General features: G+C 41.0%; 1 protein-coding gene across 5 annotated transcripts in view; it reads left to right on the forward strand.

Moving 5' to 3' along the window:
• Positions 1-23,435, forward strand: part of RNF152 (ring finger protein 152) — a 68,143-nt gene extending 44,708 nt beyond the window's left edge. For all 5 annotated transcript variants that reach the window (XM_048839684.2, XM_075125420.1, XM_075125419.1 and 2 more), the window contains exon 3: positions 9,997-23,435. In XM_048839684.2, coding sequence (XP_048695641.1) covers positions 10,170-10,781 — 612 coding nt within the window. In that variant the 5' untranslated portion in view covers positions 9,997-10,169 and the 3' untranslated portion in view covers positions 10,782-23,435. The remainder of the gene's footprint in view (positions 1-9,996) is intronic.
• The last annotated feature ends 92 nt before the right edge of the window (positions 23,436-23,527 follow it).

Genomic DNA, 23,527 nt, shown 5'->3' on the forward strand with positions numbered 1-23,527 from the left:
GCTGCCACTTTCAGAGCTGGGTGGCCAGAGGGCAGCAGCTCTTGGCTAGGCACCCAGCTCTGAAGGTAGCGCCCAGCCAGCAGCAGCGGAGAAGTAAGGGAGGCAATGCCAATACCATGCCACCCTTACTTCTGTGCTGCCACTTTCAGAGCTGGGAGGCCGGGGAGTGGCGCCCACTTAATGAGGGCCCAGCTCTGCAGGCAGCAGCACAGAAGTAAGGGTGGCCATACCACACCAGGCCATCTTTACTTCTGTGCTGCTGCTGTCGGTGGTTCTACCTTCAGAGCTGGGCTCCCGGCCAGCAGCCGCCGCTCTCCAGCTGCCCAGCTCTGAAGGCAGCGCCGCCACCTGCAGTAGCACAGAAGTAAGGGTAGCAGCACCGCAACTCCCATATAATAATCTTGCAACACCCCTCCACCCAACTACTTTTTGGGTCAGGATCCCTACAGTCACAACACCCTGAAATTTCAGATTTAAATAGCTGAAATCATGAAATTTATGATTTTTAAAATCCTATGATTTGAAATTGATCAAAATGGACCCTGAATTTTGTAGGGCCCTAACTATATATAATTTTCTTTTAAAGACAAACTCCTAGAGGGTTATAGCTCATGCTACATGTGTTCTCTGGGTAAAAAGAGGACTTTGATCTCTTGGGCTCTCAATACAGTTCACAAGCACTAAATTCACACAAAAGCAGAAGAAAAAGGGGGGAAAATACATTAAAAAGAAAAACTCCTACTGATAAATGATTTCATTTAGTTATGATCTAAAGAGAGAGAATTCTTTTAACTATCATCATGAAATCTATAACTCAGTATGCTCTTATCATGGTCCTATCTAATGTGTTTATCAGCTGGGTAGGGAAAAATGTATTTCTTTTGTGCCCCTAGTCCTATTGCTTCATTTCCTATCAGTTGAAGAAAACAAATACACCAGAATAACGGCATGAACCAATCACTTCCTCAGGAAATCATGCTTTGTGTGAGTGAAAGCAAGTGTAGTAGTCTAAGTGACAGGAAAACAGGGTAGAACTGCCACAATTAAAACTCTCATTTGAAAAGCATTGTTTCCTTAGGTACCTGTGAAATTGTACCTAAGGGGCTGAAGGTGATGGCTAGTGGCGTTCTGTTATTTTCTTTGTTGGGCCTGTCCTGTAGTAGGTGCCTTCTCCATCACCTTCAGCCCCCAACTAAAACTTCTCCAATGCATCATTAAGGATCTACAACCTATCTTGAAGGATGACCCATCACTCTCACAGATCTTGGGACACAGGCCAGTCCTTGCTTACAGACAGTCCCCCAACCTGAAGCAAATACTCACCAGCAACCACACACCACATAACAGAACCACTAACACAGGAACCTATCCTTGCAACAAAGCCCGTTGCCAACTGTGCCCACATATCTATTCAGGGGACACCATCATAGGACCTAATCACATCAGCCACACTATCAGAGGCTCATTCACCTGCACATCTACCAATGTGATATATGCCATCATGTGCCAGCAATGCCCCTCTGCCATGTATACTGGTCAAACTGGACCGTCTCTACGTAAAAGAATAAATGGACACAAATCAGACGTCAAGAATGATAACATTCAAAAACCAGTTGGAGAACACTTCAATCTCTCTGGTCACTCGATTACAGACCTAAAAGTGGCAATACTTCAACAAAAAAACTTCAAAAACAGACTCCAACGAGAAACGGCTGAATTGGAATTAATTTGCAAACTGGATACAATTAACTTAGGCTTGAATAGAGACTGGGAGTGGATGGGTCATTACACAAAGTAAAACTATTCCCCCATGTTTATCCCCAAATCATCCCCGCCCCGCAACCGCTCACTGTTCCTCAGACATTCTTGTCAACTGCTGGAAATGGCCCACCGTGATTATCACTACAAAAGGTTTTTTCCCCCCTGCTCTCTTGCTGGTCATAGCTCACATTAAGTGATCACTCTGGTTACAGTGTGTATGGTAACACCCATTGTTTCATGTTCTCTGTGTATATAAATCTCCCCGCTGTATTTTCCACTGAATGCATCCGATGAAGTGAGCTGTAGCTCACAAAAGCTTTTGCTCAAATAAATTGGTTAGTCTCTAAGGTGCCACAAGTACTCCTTTTCTTTTTACGTTAGCGTTGAATCCCTTCTTTGCTCCATTGTTTGGGCTTATTTGCAGGTAGGATTTGACCTAGTTTTAGTATAAGTCATTCAATAACCCCAGAGCTGGAGAATTCTCTTATGTATTAGACTGACTGTCTTATACATTAATTCAAGCTGATTCCAGCTCAACCACCCACTGACCTATATTGGTGAGGTACATGTGTGTCATAGATTTATTTTAAATTAGATCTCTCCCTTTTAGATTTATTGGGGCATGGACTGTTATTTGTAAGTAAAATACCAAAATGTGTTTGTGTGTGTGTGTGTGTGTGAGGGGGAGAGAGAGAGAGAGAGAGAGAGAGCATTTAATTAAGTTTCTCTTCTGGTATCAGAAAGACTCCGTCAATGTCAGACAAAGCACAGAGCTCTAATGGGAGAGGGAACTGTCATCTAACTAATAAGGTTCTCTAAAGCACAGGTGAGAGAGGCTGCTTTATTTGTGGGTATCTCTTTTTCTTGTTCTGAAACAATAGAGAGCCTTGCAGTAAACAGCCTTTGCGCTTTCAGTGCTACAGCCTTCTAGTGGTGTACATGAAAAGCTCCTTGAAGAAGATATTGCATTGGAATCAAAAGCTGTAACTTAGAGCACAAAATAACCAAATCCTACAGTCCTTATTCAGACAAATCTCCGACTGCAGGACTGTGGCAGTATATTTGGAACAGCTTCCAAATATTTCTTATTGGTCACCTACTCCTGATGTCTTGACCAAAATTACTTCTGATGGTTGTGGAATAAATTCACACCCTTCCACTCCCAATCATTCCTATTAAAATTAACCAGAATTATCAAGTGAATTTCTGAATCTGTGGGGGAGATGATTTTCTTCTCTCCTGTGTTTTTAGAGTGATTAGGACATAATTAAGATACGACAACAAAGGACGGAGAATGATAACAAAACCATATGGGTTTACTTGGAGCTGGCTGAAAAATTCAATATCCGTCCTGAGCGAAATTGCAAGGATTTGAGATTTTGTTTCATTTTGAATTGGAACAGAACCTCAGACCTTGGAATTTTGCACACAAGGAAATATTCCAGTTTGCAACACACTGGTGCCACTGTTACCTGTCCCAGGTTTCCGTCTGCCCGTGCTGCTCCTGCGGGGGAAGGAAGCCCTAAGTCTGATGGTGGGAAGGGCTGTTGAGGAGCCTGGGAACCCAAGCTGACACGGAGCTGGGAGCCTGGGAATTGGGGCTCCCCAGCAGTTCACCAGGCTGCTGAGAAGTTTAGTGAGTGAACTGGCAGGAAACCTGCCTGTTTTCTGTTGGAATTTCCTCAGAATCTGCATGCTCTCGTGGAATGTTTTGATTTGGATACACTGGCATTTTCTGACAATATTTGGTCTGACAATTTCCATCCAGCAATAATTGTGGTGTTTTGACTCCATTTGCATAAGCATATCAATGTTTTGGTGAACAGGAATGTAACAGGTGTCTAGTACTGTTGCTGTTAGAATAGTACTGCTTACTCTCAGTGACGACTAACCAAAAAGAACTCTTGGAACCAGGGAATGTGAACATTTTGAGAGTTTCTCTAGGCTCGCAGATAAAAGGAAGGAGGAAAAAGGTCAGTGAGGGCAAATAGAAAAAATTGCATCATAGAATATCAGGGTTGGAAGGGACCTCAGGAGGTCATCTAGTCCAACCCCCTGCTCAAAGCAGGACCAATCCCCAATTTTTGCCCCAGATCCCTAAATGGCCCCCCTCAAGGATTGAACTCACAACCCTGGGTTTAGTAGGCCAATGCTCAAACCACTGAGCTATCCTGACTGCAGCTGTAAACATCGGAGTTTGTTTTTGTCTCATTTTTTCTCCACAAGGAAAACTTCTAGGCCCAGACCTTGGGCTATGTCTGAGCTACACTTTCAAGCTACCCTCAGGCCCCTGGCCCGGTTACTGGCAAAGTAGAGCAACTTCAGAGAGCTTTACACTGGCTAGGATAGACGTTCCACCATGCCCCCTTTCTCCTGGCCATGCCTACCGTTCAGCTTCTTCTCCAGTCACCTCATGCAGGGGGAAATTTTTTGCATATTTGCCAAAATTTCTTCAGCACCAATCATCTGGAGCAAAAGCCAGGATGTAGCTAGCCCTTAGAAATGTCCAGTCTCATGTACTACAGTTTCAGTGGGCTTGGTTTTCCAGTACCTTCCACCTAATGAAGTCATATACACTTGTGGAAATTGGGCCAGATCCTCAACTTGTTTAAATTGTCATAGCTCAGTAGAAGTCAATAGAGCTATGACAATTAAACAGCCAAGAATCTGGCCTATTGAGTGTAAAATGACACCAAATAAGAATAGCACATTTTGCGTCCTCTTTATACTCACTCTACAAAAGAGTGCATAACTATGCAGAGAGGGAGGATCTCGGGTGTGGACTTGAGTGATCTGGAGGGAGCAACCCTGGGAGTAGCCGCGTCTAGGGACAAGGTATGATGAACTTTATTATCTCATTGTTAATTTATTTGCTCACAAAACCAAACCACAGGATTCTGTATCATGTGTGAACTGTGTTTCAGGGCAGGTTTTGTAAAGTACCAGCTCACAGGCTCACCCTGACTTCAAAGTCAATGGGAAAGCTCATGTGTGCACTGGAAGCAATGGAAAATGCCCGGTGTGCTATATGGATTCCCTTTCAGCTGGGGACTCCCCCATGCTCAGGGAATCTTGTGGTTGGGAAAATCCATCTGCTTCCTGCTTATTTGGGCTTCCAGACTGCAACTCAGAATCTGGCCCCAAAGATTCTATTTGTAACTTTGCCATCTCTGTCTGAGACATGGTTCATGAGTTGAAGGGTGGTGGTGTGGGGAAGGCATTGGACTCAGACTCAAGAAATCCAGGTTGCATTTGTTACTCCTGAGGGTTTACTATGTGACCTTGAGCAAATTGCTTCTTTTCTTTGTGCCTCCATTCCCTGGGTGTTGAAGGGGATAATACTCACTAACAAAGGTGCTGGGAGGAATAAATTCATTAATGTTTGTGATGCTCTCAGTTACTTAGTTACATAAATAAGATCTGAGGAAATCAGATAGTAAACACCGGGCATGCACAACAATAGCAAAGCTATAATATAACATTATTTGAAACATACACAAATGTGAAAACATTGCCAAACTTTTTAATATATAATTTTTCCGTCTTTTCTAAATTGAAGAGACTCCAACAGACACTTCCTTTCATATCTGAGGGCAGATGATTCTAGCAATTAGTTCCCCTGTTGAGAAAAGGCTGTTCCCCCATATCTGCTTTCTAGCCTTAGGGCACCTGAAATTAATGGAACTCTCTTCATCATAAATCATACATACTCTGTAATGCTTTCAAGGAATGCTTAATGTGTTTGGGGAGTTTACATAATGAACCTTCCTTCATAAAGGTGAACTGCTACAATATGCTCCCTTGCTAAAAGTCTGATATTAACCTTGGTGTATGGTATATATGTGCATGCATAAATTTGTCCAAAGTTTGAAGCTGTCAGTGGCATATCCATGCCCATAAATCAACCTTTGAAATGTGTTGTTATATTTAATCTTCTGCATATTGTATTTCATTCTACAAGTATTTTTTTAAATTTATTTTTCACAGGTTTTAAAGTTAATATAATTTAGAACTTTGACTAAGCTATGAACTGTGCATGAAAATAATTCTTAATTGTAGGCCTGAGCCAAAATCCATTGAAAAAATTAATGGAAAACTCTCCTTGACTTCAGTGGCCCAATTTCATTGATATCATGCTTACATGACAGGATTATTATGTTAACAGGCAAATAAATACTATTGTATTCTCTACTGATTGACCAAATCTCATTGCAGACATCAGACTTTTTAATCTCTTTATTTTTTTGCAGTGAGCCCAAAGATCCACCTGATCCTGTTGCTGGGGTCAGTTCTGGGCCAGTCTAACTATGGTTCTTGCAGATCTTTCACAGCAGTAAGCCTCATTTTGTTCTGATCTGCCATTCCTGTTCCATGTTCTCTTATCAAGTTCCTCCAGATATACTGCACTAGCTGCAACATACACCTTATGAATTTTATCTCTATCTTGTGCAATACCATCATCCCACACTGCAACTGGCTGCAAAAAGAACAGGAAATGCCAGTCCCTCCTTATTGCTTGTCTGGAAACAGGAAGTTGGTGCCTTATCATTTCTAACTTCCTGTTGACCCAAGGAACGATGGAGACCAGCCTAGGTCTCTGACATCGCACTAGCTGAGCAGATGTCAAGCCTGGCAAACTGCAATTATTTATTGTAGCATCTTCAGAGCTCTTCCTCTTCCATTGCTCTCTAATCACACATCCTTTCTCAAATCTTAAAAACTGTTACCTATTCCAGATATCAGCCTGAATTCTTGGGGTGTGTTTGTGTGTGGGGGGACATTCTGTCACATTCTCAGCTGTCCATTCTTCCATTTCACTTTGATCTCTCATTGCAGGATTCATCTGCTTTACATATTCCTCTCTGGTTCTCATCTGCTTCTGCACCTTTCTGACACTTCTCTTTTGGTGCTTGTGGATTTTTTACCCCATTAGTTTTTATTAATATTACTAGTTGTCTCTCAGCCCTGCAGAGCTTGCTGTCAGATCTGCACCATTCAGGGTTATTAATCATAATTCCAGTTGCTTCTGTCTGTATGTCTGATTTCATTGTCATGTTCCCCTCTCCTTCAGAGCCCTATGGATACTCTGACAGTCTTTACTGGCTCTTCTCTGTCAGCAACTTTTTCTTGGCTGTCACTTGATAATCGGAGCAACTAATGATAAAACAACATTTTTGACTGCTGCTGACGTCAGCAATGCCCTCATATGAGACCTGACTGGCTCCACAGGCTGTGCAAACCCCTGCTCTGGGAAGAGTCCAGCCTGACTAAACCTTTGGACCAGCTGTTCATGTTGAACAACTCAGCACCTTTTGTCTGATTTAGGAAGCATGGAGATAGATGGTAATCCCATGCCAAAGAAGCTCTCAGTTGGAACACTTAACTGTTGACACATTCATTAAACTGAAATGGTACATAAGTTTTGTAAGATCTCATGTGATTTACCTTCCGTCCTCACCAACACACAGTGAGCCAAACGGGTGGTAGCTGTTTCCCTGTTTAATTCTGACTACAGGTGATGACTTACTTTTTAAAATTGAGCTGTGGCAGAAGGAATGAGTGTTGTGGGGCTTCAGTATATTTTGAGGTAAAATTACTCAGTGTGCTGCCATTATGTCAAATGTTGCACCTCCAAAATGATGTCAGGAGCTCTACTTCAGTAGAGGCCAATGGGTTAGATGACAGAGGCTAATATTTAACCCATTCTTAGATGTTCCTAAGCAATCTTCTCCTGGAATTAGACTAACTGCATGTTCCAGCTAGTCTGTCAAAATAAATCTGTGATCACATTTTGAGGCCTTTGGGGAAAGGAAGCGAGACAAATTCAGATTTGAAATAAGGTACAGTTATTTAACAGTGAGGGTAATTAACCATTGGAGCATCTTACTGAGGGATGTGGTGGATTCTCTATCACTGGCAATTTTAAAATCAAGAGTGGATGTTTTTCTAAAAGACATGCTCTCGTTCAAATAGGAATTAATTCAGGGAAGTCCGAGGGCCTGTATTTTATAGTAAGTTACATGCTCACAGTGGTCCCTTCTGGGATTAAATCTATGAAAAACATAATGTCCCCACCCCATGCCTCACAATCCCTGCAAAATCATAGGCAAACAAAACAAAAACCCCATGGAACAATAGTGAAGGAAATAAATGATCTTTAATGTACTGAACTAAGAAATAGGTGGAAACATCAAAGAATCATCTTGAAAAGTACATAGAACTAGTACAATTATTAATGCTGGAAAAAAGTATTAATAAATATTAGTTCTTTAATATGTTAATATAGTGCATTACTATATCACTGTACACAACTTAATGGCTTTTTGCCATCCTTGGGTCATATTCTGCTTACAGTCTTGAGCTCAATTTCAATTGATGTTATTGGGCTAAATTTTCAAAGGAAAGAACTCCAGCTCAGCCCACAAAGTATTCTTGTAGCTATACAAAGAATTAATGTTACTGAAAAGCAGGTAGTTCCCTTTTATTTGCACACAAATATGCACTTCTCAGTTGCGATGCTTTCTTGGGGTGCCCAGGAGTGAGAGTTATCTTGTTATCCTCCTGCCTCAATGAGAGGAAGATTTGCTTGTGCTTAACTGGATGTCCACTCCCTGACACCACCAGTTTGTTAGCAACCCAAACAATGTCCTGAGGGCTCTTTCAGCTCTTGCTTTGCCTTGCAAGGTTAATAGGAGGTGCACCCCAATCCTCTTTGAAGTGTTCTCTTGTAAAGTCCAGCCCCTGTCACAGGACACTCACAGAAATTACCACCTAAGATGTCCCCAGAGAAACAGTGCACACACCAGCTTGTTTGATTCAACTGAATGAATATCAGCTCCAATATAACATCACAGCACTGAGGTGTGTTTACAGTGAAAACAATCATAAGTTTATTTTCAAAGGCTAAGACTTAAGAGGAGTGAATAAAGACAATGATGGAAACACAAATGATTACATATAAAACAAAAGTATAACATGTTTCTTAGAGCCTAAACTTAACTATATCAGGCTAAAACCGTTGTCTAAAGTAGTTTATCTCACCTAAAGCAATTCCCCAGCTTCTTCAGACAACCTGGCTGGGATCCTCCATTTCATGCATGCAGAAAGTGCTGTACTTTTTGCTTCTTCAGTGAAGGATAACAAAATGTCTTTCCCCCTCCCCCGCTCCTTATGTACTCCAGAATTCATTGTGTTGCTCGCAGAGTCAGGATGATCCCCTATGGTTCATTCCCTGGTGTGCTGGCTCCATGTTGTATGCAAAATGGGGCTCTCACTGTGTTGGCTTACAATGCGTAATCTACTAAGGGAGATACATCTCTTTGTCTGGCAAAAACCTGTTTGCCTAGCCAGCCTGGGACACAGTCTCTAAAACATATTTTCAGTACATACACACACAACTCCTTAAGTAAAATCTGTAAGTGCATCTCACAATGATTATGAGTATCAGTATGACATAAGCGCTTATTAGAAACCCCACTTGACCCTTTTTCGGTAAGTGCAATGAAAGCAATGTGTTAGGTGTAGTGAGTTTGTCAGGCCTGTCAAGAGTTACTGTTACAGAACAGTGATCCCTTTGTCAGTTGGCATTGAGGGGTTTTTAGGGTCACATCAGTGAAATTAGTTGTTTGCTCATTCATGCATATGTTTTACTGGCATAATTTAGGTGCCTAGAAAAACTTATTCTTTTTAAGCATTTGCATTTCTTATCTCATGTACAGACTTAGTCGTGGATGGAAAAGCTAAAAATTCTTAAGGGTTTAAAAGCTTAAATGGAAATGATTATTAAGGTGCAGAAATGTTTAGAATTGGGAAATTCTAAAAATGTGGTTTCAGAGTAACAGCCGTGTTAGTCTGTATTCGCAAAAAGAAAAGGAGTACTTGTGGCACCTTAGAGACTAACCAATTTATTTGAGCATGAGCTTTCGTGAGCTACAGCTCACTTATGTGTTAAGTGAAAGATGGGCTAAGGGGCAGGGTTTCAGACTCTAGCCTCCATTTTTGCGGGCATAAACTGTTGTTGCAAAATTGTGTTGGTGGTTACATGTAGCTACAAAAATGGAAGCCCAATAAAGACTGACCTGAAAATTTGGATCTAAAAAAGGACACTAGTTATTAATCATCTTAAGAGATGCAGATTCTATTCTCCTGCATTTTAAAATCTGTTGTTTTTTTTCTCTGCATTTTGTTTGGTCTTCCCAATTAACCTGGTTCATTTGAATTTTCTGTTTTGCTCAGATACCAAAAGATTAAAGTCAGATGCTCATCTACAAACTGCCTAACCATCGTCCTTCACTGGTGAGATAAAAGGAAGAAGTCGCAGGAAGAGAGGAACTACACCAGGCTTCAGATTTTGGACTATACAGCAAGACTCTGTAAGATACTTGGGTGTTTTCTCCATTAGTGCTACAATGGAGACACTGTCCCAGGACTCTCTGCTGGAATGTCAGATATGTTTCAATTATTACAGCCCCAGACGGAGGCCCAAGTTGCTGGACTGTAAGCATACCTGCTGTTCTGTTTGCCTTCAGCAGATGAGAACAAGCCAGAAGGACCTGAGATGTCCCTGGTGCCGAGGTATCACTAAACTGCCACCGGGATTTTCTGTATCCCAGCTGCCCGATGACCCAGAGGTGATTGCTGTGATTGCAATTCCCCATACTTCAGAGCACACTCCAGTCTTCATCAAACTTCCTAGCAATGGGTGCTACATGTTGCCCTTGCCCATCTCCAAGGAGAGAGCGCTGTTGCCAGGAGACATTGGCTGTCGCCTCCTGCCAGGTAGTCAGCAAAAGTCAGTCACTGTGATGACAATCCCAGCTGAGCAGCAGCCCCTGCAAGGAGGGATCCCGCAGGAAGTCGGAGAGGAGGAGCAAGACAGGAGGGGCATTGTGAAAAGCTCCACCTGGTCAGGTGTTTGCACTGTGATCTTGGTGGCGTGTGTCTTGGTTTTTCTCCTTGGTATTGTCCTCCACAATATGTCTTGCATTTCCAAGCGTTTCACTGTGATTTCCTGCGGCTGAAAAGGGTCTGCTCCCAGAATACTCCGATGGGATAATTTAGGGATTGGGAAGGTGGTGGTGATGACAGGCTTGACTGAGATGATGCACTGCAACATTGACCAATTACTACAGAACGCTTGACACTAGACAGCTGTTTGACAGTCCGAAGGCAATCCTAAAAGGCGAAATGTGAGACCTCTCAGCAGAGTAAAATCATAATGAGCATCTGATGGTAACAGCATTGAGGAAGACTGCATGCGTCACCATCCTCATTGATCAAATGGACTGTAACTTCTAATGATTTTTATCATGTTATGAGACTAAAGACATCTATTTAGCTGGTTATACTGTAAAAGTATATGATACGATCACTTTGTCTTTAAATGCAGTAGATTAAAATCAAAATGCTATATGTATAAGTAGAATTGAACATGAGAATCAGTGTAAGACTCAGTAAAGATATTCCAGTGCCAGTCCATACATATTCTTTTTAATGGGGGTTGAAGGGGAACTGTATAAAAGAAAATATCATTTAGTTGGTAAGGCTTTTTATATATTTTAAATTGCACATTAATTAAAATAAGTTTGAAAGTTGCATAATAGTTTTTAAAAGGAAACATTTTACAAGCGATTGTATTTCATATGTGATGTGTGTTTTGTCATATACTTTCATTTTGTTTCCACCTGTAGTGAAGTGTCCTTTCCAAGTGTTTTGCTAAAGCAAGATCCAAGCAGAGGAACAGGAAAGTGAAGAAGTAGGGCTACTTAAAAGTGCAGACAAAATTTTGCTGTGTAAGCCCTGTCATGAAGTTTGGCTTTGGCTTTGAAGTGTAAACAGTGGACATGCTGTTTCACCTCTGGTCTGTCAGGCGGGCTTCTCAAGGCTCTGGCCTGCCTGGGGATTAGTGAAGGGATGGGTCATAGAAGTGCTGGACATTCTTCCTGCAAGGACTGGGTAGCAAATTATTTTTTAGAATTTGGGACCAGCCTCGCCTCCATGTTCAGTCATAGTTGTAGCTGTGTCATTATTGACAGTAACTCTATGGATGCCTAGATGACCGAACAGAAATCGAGGTCTCATTGTGCCAAGCATTGTACAAATATCTAGCAAGAGACAGCTCTCATCAGAAAGGGTTCATGCTCTAGATAGATAGGACAGACCAATGATGGAAAACAGGTTGAGAGGGGAAAGGGACTTGCCCAAGGTCACAGATGAGGTCAGTGGCAGAGCTGGGAACAGAACCCAGGCCACTTGACCATGCTGCCTCTCCTAACCCCCTGGAGTCAGACTGGTGTAAAACCTGTGTGAGATCATAATCAGGCCCTGTGCCTCCTTTCAGTAGTATAAACCTTGATTCCTCTTAGGACCAAATGTGAAACTACCAAGAGAAAATGATATATTTTTTACTGCATGTTGATATTACAAAGCCCATGTGACTGCAGTTCATTGCTCATAAAGGGCCAGATTAGGATACTTATGCTAACACCTCAGTTAATAAGAAGGTTCATCACCTTTTGTGGGACTTCTTGTGGAGTAAGGTATTTAGCATGAGTAAGGGTATCAGAATCTGGCTGAAAGTCTGGATTTGTTTGATTTTTTTTTTTTAAGGGTCAGAGTGGGACTTGTGGCAGAAAAAAACTATTGGTTTGCCTGATTTGTATTGTTAGTATGAAGAATGGACAATTACACAGGTGTAAGCACAGTGAACAATGATCTCTAATCTATTACTAGTATGCTTTCTAATAGTTAATTTGAGATAGTTCAATCCCATGTAATAACACTGGAGAACCTTGTTCCAACTGAGTTAGGCACATGAAAGAAGTCCGTGGTGTTGCACCAGTGCAACTGAGGAAAAATTGGCTCATTATGAACACCATTCTCGTTCGAAAATACAATACAGAGCACATATCTTCCTTTGTGCTAGATTCTCTCCTCTCTCCCTCCCCCCCCATGTCTGTTTTCTAAAGAATGGCATATATAGTTAGTATATGTAAGGTTACACGTGAAGATAAAGCTCCTGGTGCACTGTGCCTGCCTTTATCTACTGTAATTTGCGTGGGCATAACAAAGAAAATACCCCAGAGGTGACACATTTGATACCTCCTTTTTTCCACTAAGAAAAGCACATGCAGAACCATATGCAATATGCAGAGAACCTGGTTTACAAACGCTTGTTATAAACATTCAGCTCCTGGACATCAGTGAACGTGGGGTGTAATAGAAAGGAATATTAATTCCAAACGGATGCGGTATTCAAATTGTTAATCTGCAGCATCGTCTTGTAAGGAAAACTCAATTTCCATCCATGTTACATGTTAGCGTGTAATGGAACTGTAGCCCGCTAATATTTCTGCCTTTATAAGACTCCATGCTAGTGTACAGTTAGAGGACATAGTGCTCTACTGCCTCGCCCCTTGTAATCATCTACCCTCGTGGCACGTGAGGGAGGCGAGGGCGTGACATGCTACTAGATCAGCTACTTGACACCGATTTTGCACTCACTGAGCACAAGTGTAAATGACTAGACAAGGTGCAAGACAGTAGAGTAGAAGGCCCTGAGAGTACAATACTAATAATATTAACATTGGAATGACCATAAAATGCCTAACCGAAGCTCTTGACAAAGCAGGTTCTTTTGATCTTTTCAAATAATGTCTCTCATAAAAGGTGCTGGTTTTCCTTCCCCACATGAAGAGTGTAGTTGGAAGGATAAACCAGAAATTAGGTTAAAATGCTACACCGCATAACACATTACTCAACAGGCAAATATGGGGTTTAATCTGGTATTAATGATGTAGGCATCATCTGACCAGAACGCCATATTGTATTACTTAACACAGTGCATTGTTTTGTTAGTGTGAGTTTCTTGTACTGTTAAGAGCCTGCTGAAATGCATGGCTGACCTAATTTCTGATTCCGACATTTGCCTGTTTTACAGTCTTTGTGTGAGTGCAATAAATAAAACCTCAAGATTTTTTGTGGGTTAGCGCCTATTCAAAAATATAATTTTATGGGGGAAGATTCTTCTTTGCTTTAGGCGGTGCGACTCATTTAAATTTTGCAACCTTCATATCATGTTAGATCACATAGCTTTATGCTGATGAGCTGTAGTATATTGCAATAGACAGTGTTAGACCATTTCTCAATTAGGTTAATATTCATACTTTAAAATGCAGTGTGCTCTATTCCATTTTATATTCCTCAGTCCCATACTTGGCATTCAGAAAGGAGACAGCTATCTATGGCTATAACTTTGCAAAACGTGCTAGAAAAATTATTCCCAGGAAAAACATTTAAACTCACATAATATCCCTCTTCTGCACCAATTTCATGCCCAAATGATCAGCTCCTGGGTAGGTTCTTAATCCTTGTATATCAGCAACTCTTTTGATCACTACTCAGTTCTTGAAAAAGGAAGACAAACTTTTATTTTTTTATGGCATAAGTACTAGCTGAGCAAACATTATTTATACTAAATACTATACTATTTATATAGTATATATTTATACTAATCTTGTCTGAAGTTATTTATGCACCTACATTTTTGAACAAATACCCTTTATGAAGGTGTATTATTTGTTTGTTTAACAGAGAGTACAGCTTCTTTTATTTTAAAGGTCTCAGCTTCAGTTTTTAGCTTGTGCTTTGCTGGGAGACAGAAATAGGGTACACTTTGTGAAAGTTTGTTCAGTGAATTTTACAAATTCAAAATAAGCAATTTTGGTATGTGCGATTTTTTAGAAAATTGTGTATTAAGTGTTTGTGCTTAAATGATATGGAAAAAGCATGGGTGGTTTTGTAAACAGGGAGCCTAAAGTTTCATCTTTATTAATGAAGGTTGGTACGAATAAAATATTAGCAGGAATAGAATGAATACATCAAGTGAATTATGGTTTCTCTAGTCCTTCACCTTAAAATGAACAGCACAGTGAGTACTCAGTGGAATTATTCTGTATTTACACTGGTGTAACCAAAGCTAGCATTTGGCTGCCTTCCTCAAGACAAATTTTTAAAGTATGGGCTGTGGCACATTTTCAAAATGTGTGTGTGTGTGTGTGTGTTGGGGGGTAGTGGTTTTGTTGTTGTTGTTAAATAGTTGATTTTTGAGTAGAAATTACATCTGATGACCACAGAGCTACAAAGATTTTCTCTTCTGGTTCAAGTGATTTCAAATTTGTGAGTGAATTTACTCCTTACACAAGTGAGATATTACTGGCATTAGCCTGAGCATGTATTGTTCAGGTATGTGTCACTTCCCCGCCAAAAAAAGATCATGCCAGTGCTCCTTAATCCAGATCAGCCAACCCCCATCCCCTGCTAGTATTACAGGCATGAGGCTTTTACTGAATGGAGATTATACATGTAACAAATTCACAGCAAAATAAGCAAACAGGGTGAGGATGAGACCAAACAGTTTATTTTCACTTGTGACTGATACATGATTTGAATCTACTTTATCTTGATTTTTGTGTGTGTGTGTGTGTGTGTGTGTGTGTTAATACCTATTGCACTAAGGTAACATTGTGACCTGTTCCTCAGTGATTGGCCAGAATCAAAAATCCCAGATCTAAACACACTTCTGTGAATTCAAGCTGTATTACAACACAGTCATTCGTACAGAAGACATCCATATGTCTAGTAAATATAGTTAGTCTAATGCTGGCTTTAAAATGTTTCCTCTTGCCAGCTGCCCAGGGCATGTGGGTTTAAATTTGGGGTTTTCTTTCTTTTGTGGGGGAATGCATGATGACAAATGAATCCAAACATCACCCAGGAGGCTATAAGAAGGATTTATATACAGTTAAAGCAAAGACCTTTATGTTTGAGTATTTAGCAGGGCAAGATTCTACTGGAATGCTGCAATGGAATTACATCATATTAATGATCTTTCCTTTCCTTTACACTGTCCTTAGACCTGACAGCTGGGATTGTTCTTCTTTCTTTCTGTCACTTTAACATTTTGCATGCCAGTATTGACCCAACGCAAACTACACAGCTTGTTTCACGCTTCGGAACGTTAGCTGCCATTTCTCAACCTGCCCTTAGCATCTTTAGCAAATGAGCACTTACGTGTTGTCTAAGCAGTTGAAATTTGAAGCCCCGTAAATGTCCAGGGAATGCATTTTTACAGCATTCAATTAATGCTTCAGTAAATATCTCTTTATTTTAGATCTAAACATTAGCTAAATTTTCACTAAGTATTTTCCCAAATACCAGAAGCAGACATTAGGGAGGATTCACAGCTGGAAGAAACTATTTATACTAAACCCATAGCACTCACACAGCAAGGCTCAGAAGATTATCTCTGTTACCTAGGATTGAGTAGATTATAAATAACCAAGAATGGACGAATGCTATATGGTTATATTGGGGGTGTCGTACCCCCTGAGGCAGCTTCTTCATTGTGGAGGAGTCCACACATTTTCCTCAGTTCCTTGTGATAAGCTGCCTCTTAACCTGTGCCCTGGCTGCTGCCCCCTCAACTGCCCCTCTCCCCAAACACTGTAGTTCCTGGATCCTGTTGGGACTGCCCTCCTGGTGTTCAGGTGAGGAGCCTCTGAACTGCTGCTTGCCTGGGCACTGTACAGAGGCTTCTACCTGAGGTGGGATGAGAAGCCCTGAAATGAGCAGGGCTGGAAGGTTGGATTTGAGAGTTATTAGGGGTTCGTCAAATGAGCAAGAGGAAAGGGTATTTGGGCCTGGATAGAGGCTCATGAAATTAGCAGGGAGCTGGAAGTGTCATGCATTGAACTGATTGGGATGAAGAGATGTGGAGGCGGGGCAAAATTGAATGGAGGGATGATTAGGCTTATGCTCAAATAAATTGGTTAGTCTCTAAGGTGCCACAAGTACTCCTTTTCTTTTTGCGAATACAGACTAACACGGCTGTTACTCTGAAACCTTAGAACTGGGTATTTGCAGTGAGTGGAGACATTTATCAGGCAAATTTGAGAAGAATTAGATTAGTTATTTCTGATGCCTGGGAGTTGGATGGTTTGTTATAACATAGCTCAAGAGTGGTTTGGCCAGGCAACTTGAAATTTTGGTTAATTCAGATCTTGGACCCCTTTGAGTTTTGAGGCTGAGTATTTTGGAAGTTAAGTTTTCTGCCTAATTAAGAAACTTGCAAAGTGCATGGGCTGTTCTAAGGTTCTGCCCTTAAATCCTGGGAATAGCATGAGTTACAAGCATGCTTCTATTGAAGGCCAAAGGTATGGAAAGGAGATGGTCATATCCCAGTGCAAAAATAAACGTCACTGACAAAATTGGCAAGAAAAGCCCAGAAAAGCTCCACAAAGCTCTTTAGGCATTCCATGTTAATGTCACTGTCACGCCTGTTTGATTTAAGAAGTTGTTTAGTTGAAGACAAAGGCAGTATTGCTGTACTTCACATTTGTATGTAAGAAAAAATTAGGGTGATATAAGAGGGTTGGGTTTTTCTGTTTTGTTTTTCAATTTGATGTAAATAAGGCAATTGGGAAAGTCGAGTAGTTACTTGCCCAAGAGTATTTACCTGCCTATTTTAAGAATTATAAAGCGTGTCTTATGTCATTGCATCAGTCTTGAAAATTTCCATCACCTATCTGCAGTTGCATGCACTGAATGGTTCTGAATTTCTGGGGTGGGACCCATTAAAGAGGGATCTGAGTCTTGATCAATATCTGAGAACTTGTCCAACTTGTTAGGTTGCTTGACTTCAGATTCAAATTTCACTTCTCAGTTCCAAATCTAAGTTGTATGTAGTCCCTAAAGAATTGGAAATTCATTGTCCTATTACTATGAATAACTAGATTCTGTTTATTTCATATCTCTGAGATCATGGGTCAGTTTTCAGTAACATACAAATGTTGTAGCTAGTCCTTTTACCTCTGTTGATGGAATAAATGTGATAAATTATTATTTTTGGGGGGAGAAAGTTTGTGGTTCCACTCCAGAGAAAGATGATATGGAATTTAAGAAAGTGGAGCTGATAGGTTGATGTTAGTTCATTTTAAAAATCAACTTGTCCCATAGTAGTAAGGCTCCAATTTCCACTACGGGAAAGGAATGCCCAGTTCTCAAAGCATCTGAGCCAATCTACCTGCTGAACTGCTTATGTATAGTTTCACATTTAAATAATTTGGTATAATGGACATGAATGCTTCTCAACTTCTAAAATTTGCTTAAGAAATCTATTTCTTTAAACAGTTGGGCTCTGAGTCAGGAAAACATCCCTACCTGAGAAGCTCTTATGCATTGAGTTAAGCCAGTCAAATGGATTTAGGGACATGCTTAAAATTCAGTACATGCGTTAGTGCTTTCTGCATAGGGATGGATTTAAGCATGGGCTTAGGTGCTTTCTTGAATCATGCTCAGTCTTTTGAATGATTTTCAAAAGCATATGAAAAGTAGCTTTGCCTTGAAGAAACTTTATTTTGCAACTTAAAAGTAGGATTAACAGGCAGATGCTTTTGTGACTGTAAATCCCATAGTACAGCTGTTTTTGAGTAGAACTAGTTGGAAATTTTCTGATCAGACATTTTTCTACCAGAAAATGCTGATTCGTCAAAATTAAAATGTTTTTCAGGAACCTGTCCATTGGTTTCCGTCCAGCTTGCCTGCTTCATGAGCTGCTGCAAAACCAGGACTCTGATAGCCTGTTTTTTAGGCTTCCCCAGCTTCTTGACAGCCTGCTCTGGGCAGCTTAGGGAACCTCACCAATTTTGTTTTGAGTAAGTCCAGATAGAATTTTTGATTTTTTTTTTACACTAAAATCTCAGACTCCCCTGGATTCCATGGAAAACTTTGAAATTGTGAGTTTTTGTTCTGATGCAGAACAGAATTTTAAAAAATGATTTTTTGGGGTTTTCCCATCAAATGGGAATTCTGGGTTCCAACCAGCACTATTTTCAAACCTTTGAATATAGAAGCTTGTACTAACATACCTAAAGATTTTTTAATTTCCTATAAGTTCTATTTTTAATTGCCCACTATTCGCATCCTGTAGAGCAGTGGTTCTCAAAGCCGGTCCGCTGCTTGTTCAGGGAAAGCCCCTGGCGGGCCGGACCGGTTTGTTTACCTGCCGCGTTGGCCGATGGTGGCTCCAGGCCAACGGGGGCTGCGGGAAGGGCAGCCAGCACATCCATTTGCCCGCGCCGCTTCCCGCAGCCCCCATTGGCTTGGAGCGGCGAACCGTAGCCAGTGGGAGCCGCGATCGGCCGAACTTGCAGACACGGCAGGTAAACAAGTCAGTCTGGCCCGGCAGGGGCCTTCCCTGAACAAGCGGCGGACCGACTTTGAGAACCACTGCTGTAGAACGCTCAACTCACAGAAAAATCTTAAGTAAGAAAAATAACAAAACTCTGGAGATTCTAATGACCTTTTCCTGCTGAGATGAGCTAAGGCACTTACTAAACCTATAGGTTGATATAGCTGAGTCTCCGCTTAATGCTGGTAGTTGCTAAACTAGTTAACTACACTGAAGCTGCAAGTTTTTTGTTTTTTCCCATTTGGGTTAGACAAGACAAGACAGGCCTGCTGCATGTCTGGATTTAGCAGGGAGATAAGGGCTGTAAAATGTGACCACTAGTAATATTGTGGTATACAAATTATTGCAACATTTAGTGTCTTTGGTCAGTCACCCAGGCAGGTCAAGTATCTTGTGGAATATTGCCAAGATTAACAGATAATTTAAAAACAAAACAAAACAACCAGATACTGTCTGTATTTGTTGCTAGTGATGTTTGATCCATTTGACTTTTTTTTTGGTTTGGGTCCTTCTGATTGTATCTTTCACAATAGAAACAGCACGCACAAAAATATTCTTCCTCATTACATGAATGCAGTCTCCTTTCTCCTTTTCTGACCTGTGTTTAGGCCCTGGATTTCTTTGTAAATTTGCCTCTCTGATGATAAATTACTCATAAATAAGTGCCACACCTTTATGCTGCAGCATTCTGAATGATAATAAGGCTAACCAGTGGAAGCAATGTACTACAGAACATGGAACCTCACCAACACACTTAAAAAGTTGTATTTTTTATCAGTCTGCTATTTCCATCACCAGTCCCATCATCTATTTAAATGGATAAATTGCAGTATTTCACCCTTGAAATGACCCTGATTTTTCTAAAAACAAACAAAAAGAAAACAAGATATTATTTTCACATTTGGTTTTTCAAAAGTAAGATAGTATAGGAACTGTAATTTGAAAACGAACTGAATTTTTTTAAAGCTAGTGCATCAGTGGTAAAAGTGTTGTAATTTTAAATTTTGTTGGGGGGTAAACAAATAGAAATTCATGATTTGGATTTTCAGTCTGTCGCGGGGTGGCTACCCTGCTCCTAAAATAGAAGGGATTAAAAGCAGCCCTGGAGAGGGCTGTGGTTGGGGGTGGCTGATTGGGGAAGCAGCCACAGCTGGGCCACACCCCAGTTAGGCCCTAGCTGGCCTGTATAAAAAGGCTGTGAGCCAGTGACCAAAGGAGTCTTTCCCTGGGGTAGGAGAGAGCAGGGTCTGTCTGGGTACTGGGAATGAAGCAGGGCTGGGGAAGGAGCAGGCTGAGCAGGGTGCTCCAGGCTGGCAACTTCCCAAGCTGTAAGGCCTGCTCCAAGGCCCATAGAGGTACTGGGAGGCAGAGGAAGGCAACAGGTCCAAACCCCCTTGCTTATGATGAGTGCTCTTTACACTGCAGTCTGCCCCAGGGAGCGGGGGCTTGGTGATGATTGGCAGTGGCCCAGATGGAGGCAAGGTGGGGATAGTGAGTTGAGGGTTCCCTAGGAAGGGGAGAGCCAGAGGCAGAGTGTGAGGGGAATGCCAGGGGGCAGAACCCCAGAGAAAGGGGCACAGGGGTCTGTGAGGGACATGGGGGCCAGAGTTTTGTGGATCACTGGCCTGTAGAGGGCACTCCAGGCTGGAAAAGAGCTAATTCCCAATGACCAGCAGGAGGTGCTGCAGGGGTGAGTCTGCTCCTGTACCCACTCCTTGATGAGTTTCAGGTGTACATGTGAGCTTCTGTTTGCAGTACATCATAAATACTGTAACAGCTGGAAACTGTGACACCAAAAATCTTAATAAAATTTCCAATGTTGCCAATTAAATTTAAAATGCTTATTGAAAGGTAGGAAAGTTTTTTATGGCACAGGACAACTTAGCTTTTATTGTCTTTAAGCCTTTGTAGTGATTTTTGTGGTGTTAGTCCTGAGTCTCACCTGTGTAACAACAGCAATCAGGCCTTTTGCTTCATTAAGCCATTTGATTGGCTCAGCTAATGAGAATCTATATGCTGTGTAATGTATGTAAAGGTAGCTATCATTTTATAAATCTTTATCGATAGATGGCTACTCATTGCAGATCAGCCAGGTTTGTGAATAAATTCCTTGTCTCTTGAAAAGACTGTTAAATCTTTGCTTCAGTTTAGTGACCTGGATTTTGCCTGAGGAAAGGACATTTTATATAAATGACTTTATACTTGGACACTCAGGACCATGAACCAAGTTAAATTGATTTAAGACCATTTAAATTCCAAATGAGTGTCCACACAGGGGTTTAATGCAATTCATCCTATCCCTTTTAAATTAACACCCATAGTTAAATAGGATTAATTTTCCTGAGTGTCCCTGTGTAGATGAGCCTTAATTCACTTCTACAGGATTTGGCTCAACTGGACTTTTTACCTGTGTGTGTGGGGGGAGGACAAAAAAAAACAAAACAGGATTTGGCCCATTGTGCTGAAATGAAGTATGAACTTTCTTACTACAATTTTTCCTTCTCTCTAGAATCAATCAATCTGTAAGGACATACTATAGGTTCTACCATAGCTGGGATAGTCAAATACATCTGTGATAACATTTTTGCAGTCTTATGCTTTGTTGCCTAGTGGTTACCATAAAAATTATTCCAGGGATGAACTTAAGAGAAATGTGAGATCCTTGCCATAAGCTTCCTCTTCCAGGTTTTCAAGTAGTTAGACCTATTCCTGATACCTTGATATTCCAAGAAATGAGGGACTGCTTTCCTTTATACATCTTCATGTGACATGGAAAAAGTAGCCCAGAAATAGGCAGAATACCTGTCAAATGCTGCTGCTTTTTCTGAGCAGTCTCAGGTTATTGTGCCGCTTACATAATGTTTTGTGGTGGCTTCTAACCCCCTCCCCTTTTCCCCTCCTTGATTTAACTCGTTTTCTTCTTCGATGTCCAACAAGAGATACAAAGAAGAGTAAAGCTGTTAATGCAGGTCATGTTTGCACCATCTGCTCTATGGCTATTTAAATATTGTCACAGGAAAGCAGTGGTTGCCCTGTTTTTCATCTGTGCTTCAAATGAGTGCCAGCAGGGTTCCTGTTGCAGAAACTAAACCTGACTGGCATGCGTGTGTGTTAAGCCCTGGAAGTCAAGTGATGAGATCAGCAAGTACTCCACATCTGCAGGAAAACTCAAAGGGAGCAGCTGTGGGATCCAGCCAGGTGACTCCCCTACATACAAGAGCTGACCTTTCCAAGGGACAATCAAAAGAGAAGCCAGTAGTCTACCAGGGTGTATGGGAAGCACATTGAAAAGAGTAATGATGGAGTCAGTTCACATAGATATGTTCTCTAGGGAAGTCAATTGTCAGCATTCCAACATTAGTCCAAGTAACTTGCAATTGATTTCAGATCCTATTGCTTCAGCTACTCTGTTGCTAATAGCTCCAGCCTCCAAGAGTGTTTGAAGCAAACTGTAAACTAAGTGGTCTCAGAAATCCAGTAGTCCTGGCTGGCGTTCCTTTGCATTTTGAACTAACCTTATTAGCAAAGGTTGGTGTATTGGCAAATTCCTCAGGAAGAAGTGAGGATACTTGTCCTGATCAGTACAGACAAGTTTCAGGAGCTGTAAACAAAACAATCCAGCATCATCATGACAGCTGAAGTACCTCTCAGTGCCAGTACAAAGACTTCTAAGTCTTTAGACTGGCCGTGATATATAATAATACGGTGTGTATACACATTTTTGTAAAGACAAATGTGCTTGGTTTCAATTAAAATCAAAGTAAGAAGCCTCATTCAGTTATATTTTGCAACTCCTTTATTTCTTATCCCTACCCCCTCCAATACATTTTCAAATCACTTTCAGTCTTGTTAATTGGTCCATGAGATGTTGTGAAGGTTGATTTTAGCCTGGAGGCACCCAGGGTATTGCCATGGCTCCTCTATAACTGCAGCACCAGCTTCTCTCCTTGTATTATGCTAAGTAGGTATGTTCCCTTGCCCTTTCCAACTCTCTCTCCCCACCTCCCCCTGTAGGTTAATAATAATCTAATCAAATGGTAGGTTGATATTGCTCAGTAGTTAAAGTCCTTGACACAGTTCATTTGCAATAATGTGTATAATTTAGCTCAAACTTTGTTTTAAAGGGCTAAATAGCCCTTCGGATATGAGCTGTAGGTCTGTCTCGTCAAAATTCTGCCAAATATTGACTTTTCAAAGGGGATATCAAGCTGCTGAATGTTTTAAAAACCATTCTTTCCTTGCTCCTCCTGTCCTAGATGGTGTCTAGAAAGTCCATCAAGTTTTGGTTTTCCCCCACTGGCCCCAATTTTAATATATGGTATTTTTGTATGTTGACCTCTGGCGTCTTGTCCTTTGTATATGTGGAAATGTTGAGAACAGCTCTGACACATTTGGTATGATTAAAGTTCTTTAAAATGATTTTGAATAGACTGGGGCATGTGTGTGTTCTTAAATAATAATAAAAAAAAATTGGCCAGGATTCTCACTCATTAGTTTCACTGAGCATTTTAATACCTT

Source organism: Caretta caretta, chromosome 2 (genome assembly GCF_965140235.1).
Source record: "Caretta caretta isolate rCarCar2 chromosome 2, rCarCar1.hap1, whole genome shotgun sequence".
Lineage (NCBI taxonomy): Eukaryota > Metazoa > Chordata > Testudines > Cheloniidae > Caretta > Caretta caretta.